General features: G+C 46.4%; 1 protein-coding gene across 1 annotated transcript in view; it reads right to left on the minus strand.

Annotated features, from left to right (window-relative positions):
* MPP1 (MAGUK p55 scaffold protein 1) overlaps window positions 1-6,276 on the minus strand; it is a 38,028-nt gene that overhangs the window by 3,525 nt on the left and 28,227 nt on the right. Inside the window, exons 6-9 of the mRNA XM_006171063.3 lie at window positions 5,799-5,995; window positions 4,601-4,707; window positions 3,311-3,391; window positions 2,363-2,443 (exon numbers count right to left, since the gene is read on the minus strand). Coding sequence (XP_006171125.1) covers window positions 2,363-2,443; window positions 3,311-3,391; window positions 4,601-4,707; window positions 5,799-5,995 — 466 coding nt within the window. The remainder of the gene's footprint in view (window positions 1-2,362; window positions 2,444-3,310; window positions 3,392-4,600; window positions 4,708-5,798; window positions 5,996-6,276) is intronic.

Here is a 6,276-nt window from a genome sequence, read left to right on the forward strand (position 1 = left end):
TGAGAGGTTTTGGCTATAGGGTGCATGCGCTCGCCAGAAAGACAGAGAGAGACAGAGAGACAGAAAGCAGGAAATCACCCCTGCGGGGGTTGGCCATGCCGCAATCCCTTCTCCTCCATTCTCCTTTTGGGATCTTGGGCACACACACACACGCGCCCGGCGTGAGTTTAAGTCACCAGGTCTGGGACTCAAACCACGGTCAACTACATGGGAGTTGAGCAACATAGCCATTATGCTAACTGCTGGTCCCAAATGTACTTAATCTTCAAGAGGCAAAGCCCAACACAGAAAACCCCAAATCACAAAACCTAGGAATACTTGAAGTTCAGAAATGAAGAAATGACAGCTGAATATATTTTAAAAACAGACCTTTGGACTATGCTCAGGAGTTCTTGAAAATACAAGGGAATTTCAAAAAGTTCATGAAAAAGTGGAAGTGGAATTAAAGTATGATTTTAGGGGCCAGGCTCAAGGCCAAGTTGTTAAGGGAACTGGATCCCACATGGACAACAGTGGTCTGAGTCTGAGCCATGGAGGCCTGAAAAACATGCCAGGTGTATATGCACGTGCATGCCCCAAATCCTGAGAGGATAGAGACATAACCATGTCCCTTTGAGGGGTCTTTTTATTCTCTCTCTCTCCCTCTCTAGCAAGTAAGTGCCCTCTTACAAATAGAAAAGAAAGAAAGAAAAGTATGCATTTATTTTGGTGTGAAAAATGGAAATCCATGCATAGTTTTTTCATAATAGATATTCTCCATGAACTTTCTGAGGATCCCTTTGTACATTTCAAGTTTCCTTTTCATGACTTTTAAAGAAGAATACTATGGTTTGGTTTAAACTCATATTGTTGGAACCAGCAGGTGGCATGGTGGTTAAGGCACTGGACAATCCCACATGGCTGACCATGGTTCAAATCCCAGACCTGGTGGCTTGCTTTCTCACTTTCCCTCTCTCTCTCTGTGTGTGTCTTTCTCTGGTCAAATTAAAATAAAACAAATCAATAAAAAAAATTAAAATTGATAATTGTTTTTTTTAAAAAAAACTCAAATTGTTAAAAGTTGCAAGAATCCCATTTGCTATTATGCATATAAATTATCTAATAAGTAACATATGCTCTAGATATTATGGCCTGAAACACAATCCCCCAACCTCTCCTCTTCTGTCTGTCTTCCACTGAACATCTTCCACTTGTCTCTTCCAATTGGCTCCTTCCTTTCCATCTCCAAATGCACCAGAACCTTTCTTTCTGTCTTACTAAATCACTCTGCTTTGACCTGACATTACCTTTAGCTGTCACTCCCTTCCTCTAACTCCCTTATCATTCAAACCCACTGAATGAGGAGCCTATATTGGTTCTTTCTACTTCCAGATTTCTCCCACTCACTCCTCAGCCATGGGCCACTGGTCTCTGCCCATTATGAACCACCAAAATGACTCTCACTATTTCCTTCCTAACAGGGAGGCAATTTTCAATGATCCATGTGTAAAAAAGGTAAATGGAGAAGCAAAGAGTAACAAATACTAATACAAGTTTTAGGATCTGTTTGCTGTTTTTGCTTTCTTTTCTTTCTTTCTTTTTTTGTTTTTTGAGACGTTTTTGCTATAGGGTACGTGCGCTCACCAGACAGAGAGATAGAAAGTGAGAATTCACCCCCCAGGGGGGGTGGCCATGCCACAATGCCTTCTCCTCCATTCTTCTCTCGGGATCTTGGGCACGCATGCTCATGTGCCTGGTGTGTTTTAAGCCACTGGGTCCGGGACTTAAAATGCGGTCAGCTACATGGGAGTTCAGCGACATAGCCATTATGCTAACTGCTGGTCCCTATTTTTGCTTTCTGAGAGTACACAAGTGTACTATGCAGACTCGCTTCTGGGAACGGAAAGGTTCTCTAATGGCCTAGCCCACATACATCTAGGATGTCTGCTGAGCCTGTCTGGGCCTCTCCTAAGCATGGCTTTGATTTAGAAGACATCAAACAATAGTGGGCTAGCTAAGGAAATGACAGTACATCCACTCAATGGACTATGAAAGAGTTCTTAAAGTGAACGAGGCAGACAGTACAGGAACATGAGAAAATGTTTATAAATCCAGATAAAAAAGTGATAAGCATATGTCTGAATACTTTTGCTTCATAATTTTTAGAGCAGCACAGAATGCTAACAACATGGATGAGAACAGCAAGAAACAATGTTGTTATTTGGTTACTTGGAATGATTGTGGGTACAATTTTGTCTTTTCAAATTTGGTTTGGTTTTTATAACCAGACATCTAAAATAAATTAACAAAAGACTACTCTGGTTTCTCTGGTCAGCAATGGTACTAAATGAGATGAAGCTCCAGGCGCCCAAGGGCTACTTACACGGGGCAGGGTACACAAACTTCTCTGGATTCTGGCTGAGCAGGGCATTCTTGATGTGGCTGCGACCCACCCCACTGGCTCCTGTGTGGGAAGACAAGAAAGGCTTCCATATTCCCTCCAAAGAGATGTGGGGATGGCAGTAAGGCTGGGATGTGGATTTTTGTTTCTCAGTGCTCAAAACTGCCAATAGGGGAGACTGAGTTGGTGCTGTATCTGGGCCTTTGGACACCCAACTTCACCCGCCTGTGGGCCCTGCTTTGGGACCTTTCCTGCCATCTGGGGGAGAAGGCTCTTCCTAAGGGATAAGGGTCAGGACTCGGCACAGAGGAGCCAGTTAACGGGGGCAGGGGAGGGGTTGTTTCTTTCCTAAGGATATACACTTTTCTCAGCCCTCCAAACTTGATGAAACTGAGGTGAAGCTGGTGCTTTTACTGGAAATTTTACCCAAACCCTAACGCAGATCATCTAACCAACTAGTGTTTCAACTCGAAGAGCAGGAAGGTGAGCCACTCACCAAACTACAGTTTGCATTCCTATGATTCAGGTCAGTCACTGCTGGGGGACAGGAGCTTCTGGAGTGCAGGAGGGTGACTCACCATGTTCCCTACAATGCTAACAAGGCACTCTAATATATGTAACAGAAAAGCTCATTACTAGAACAATGTGGCTGGCCAGATGGACTGGGGCAAAACCCAGTTTAGTACCAGCCAGCATCAAACCAACCTGAGAGAATTACATGTTGTATAGCACACAATCTGGGAAATTTAGTTTCACTTGTGATTTGGACCCAGATAGAGTACTTGTAAGGACCCAAAAAATTCTGTGTAAAGAACCCAAGAGATGTCATTCTTTTCTTTCCTCACTGACTTTGGGGGAGAGGGTGGGTACCTGCTGCAGGCGGGAAAACAAATCAGAAATGTGCTTACGGGGTGATGAGGAGTCACTTACCGATCAGTACCAGGGTCTTCCTTTTGAATGCAGGGAGCCGGACAACTTCCTCATAGGAAATGACATCCAACTGGTCAAAAACTAGAGACAAAGGAAAGCAAGCGATGTTCATTTCTAAGCCACAGGGTGGAGGGATGAGCTGATCAGCCTGGCCTTATCTTCCCAAGCAGGGAGGTGGGCAGACAGGGAAGACTTCAGACTGTACCGATTTTCAGTGTGCTGGGGTTTTGAGCAAGGAAATGACATATGCCCTTTTAAGTGGGGAAGGATAACCCTGGCTGCTAATATGACTGTAGGAGCCCATGCCCAGCTGCAGCCCTACTCCAAGCCTTCCTGTTTATATTGTGGAGAAACTGAACTTGATTTGAACTTGCCGGGGAAGGACGAGGGCTGTGAGTACTACTAGGTACTGTTCAGGCAGCCACTGGAAGAGTCAGTGCAAACTCATTCTGTATTACTGACCAGCACATTTCATGGATCTGTCAGCCAGCTCTTTCCTAGGCCTCTGATTTTGCAAAACTTTGGACCTCATGCTGTCCTCCTCCTTCTGTCTCTGAGCTGCCTCTTCTAGTGTCATATTACTTATTGCACTCCCCTGGGCTCCAGTCCCCTAGGAAACTTGGGTATTGCCAGCCACTACCCACCTAGCTCCCCACACTGATGCATGGGAGAGCCCAATGTGCCTCCTCCGCTGTGAACCAGAAAGGGGCAAACACAAAGCTGACCATACAAGACTTCTGCTCAAAATCCTTAACTGGCTGTGAGAGACTACAAAGCGAAGTCTCAAAGGCAAGGGGAAGAACAGATCATGTTTCTGTGGCTTGGCCCTGGCCTCACCCTCTCGCCTGCATCCTTGCCCCTTGGCCCCTCCTGCCACGTCTACTTCTGTGTAGGCACCCAACAGGCAGGTGGCTCCAGGTTCTGTGATTGCTCATGGCCTCGTCTCCATTTCAAATGTTCCCACAGGATGGAAGCAATGAATAAATGGCAGCAAAACAGTAGATCACAATTCAGTTATTTACAGCCTACTTGAATCCACTGATGACTGGAGTTTCCCAGCATGGAACATAACAAAAACCCAAGCAGAAGCAGTTCTAAGGAAAGCATGGTACTCTCTGGGGTTGCTCAGACCTGGCAGTTGGTGGTGCTGGAGGGGGTGTGAGCATGGAGGGCAGGCTATGAGCAGGCGTGGCCTCAGGTCCCCACAGGCAGTGAGCTTTTCCCACAGAACCCTCACCACTCAGTACCCAGCCCCCTGCTGTGGGTGCTGCAGAAGCCCAGGAAGCTTACTCGAGCTGTGCTTGGCCAGGTACTTGTCTTTGTACTTTTTCTTCTTTCCAAAGGGACTGCAGCTCGGGGCTTCACTCGGAGCAGACTGAGCCACACTTGCCACTCGCCTGGTGGAAAGAGACAGCCCACAGACTTCGCGTTGCCCTGATTCTCTCCTCCTCTCCCTCACTTTCTTGCTCACCCTTGCACTGTGTATCTCTCTCCAAGACTCCCCTCTGGCTCTCAGTCTCTCTCCCCCTTTCTCTGAATCTCCCCCTTTAAGCCCTCATGGCCCCCACCCTCTTGTTCTCTCATAACCTACCTTATCTTGCCTTTGATCTCTGTCCCTCTGTCCCCCCTCCCCTGCCCCTGCTCTCCTCAGCCTCTCTGGCTCCATGATGGAGAAAGTGAGAGAAGAGGGAGGGAGGCAGAGGAGGCCTGGGGAACCATCCCATGTCAGTCAGGGTGGCAAACCAGACAACAGCTCCACAGAACAACAGCTCATGGAGTGTACTGTCAAGTTTCCATTTGGTGTCATGTGTTAGCAAAGAACTACTCACTGCTGCTCCCAGTCACTTACTGCTCTCATACAAAACATTTGTTTCTACATGGCATAGCCCTCTCACTGTGTTACCACTGGACTTGAGGCTACCGAGTTTGGCATATGCAAATACACCCCTTGCGGTTGTAACCTTCACACTGGGCTTATCTTGCAGAGGAAGAGAGAGGTGAAGCATTGGATATGGAATCACTTGGAACTGTTCTGTGTGGATTTTTCTAGCACCCCTGTGGCCATGTAGTGTAACCTAGAACTCCTAGAACTAGGTAAGCAATCTGACCTGGGGACAGATAGTATTTATTTATACCAGGAACTTGCATCAAGCACACACACTTAAAATGTGACTGCTTTCTGCAGGACTCAGAGAAAATCTTCTCCAAAACACTGTGGAATAGAGGGCCACTGCCCAGGGATGACTCGATCCCCAGTGCTATCATTTGCTTTGTAATCTTGGGGAAAGCACTAGTGGAGATGCAGAGCAATTGCAGCTCCTTTACCTGTAAACAACCTGCCAGTCCAGACCCCTCAATGATCAATTTACTGATTACTGGCCTCTCTAATGATACAGGGAACATTTATTTGTAGATCAACTATGCAATTATTCCTGGCAGACACATGACCCTTCCATCTGTCAGTCCCACCAGTACCAAAGTGGCTCACCACTCCTGCAGTTCGGGGGAGGGGATCAGTCCTGCTGACTCCTTGGAGGAGCCTTCCACCCGTCCCTGCCACCAGTTGCTGTCATCCTTGTTGATGATCTGAATAATGTCCCCAGTAGCGAACTTCAGCCCTGCCTCCTTACAAGGGATCAGGCTGTCCTTTTGGGGATCATAGTCAAATTGCGCTCTCATGAACATCTGAAAAAGTAGGAAAATGGAATTGCAGGCAACCTTTTCAAGAGAAATGCCAGCACCCAAGCATCTAAGGAGAGGTTCCTACTGTACATTATTAGGGTCAGGATCGAATGCATAACAGTGAGGCAAAAGTGGTGGGGAAAGCATGAGAGAGACAGTGAGCAAGAGAGAAATTAGAATGCTGAAGTCTTTGCCACTGCTGACTACTGAATTTGCAGAAGGCAAGAGAGTGATCCCTTTATTTTTATTTATTTATTTATTTATTTATTTATTTATTTATTTAT

Source organism: Tupaia chinensis, unplaced genomic scaffold, assembly GCF_000334495.1.
Source record: "Tupaia chinensis unplaced genomic scaffold, TupChi_1.0 Scaffold149248_1, whole genome shotgun sequence".
Taxonomy (NCBI): Eukaryota; Metazoa; Chordata; class Mammalia; order Scandentia; family Tupaiidae; genus Tupaia; species Tupaia belangeri.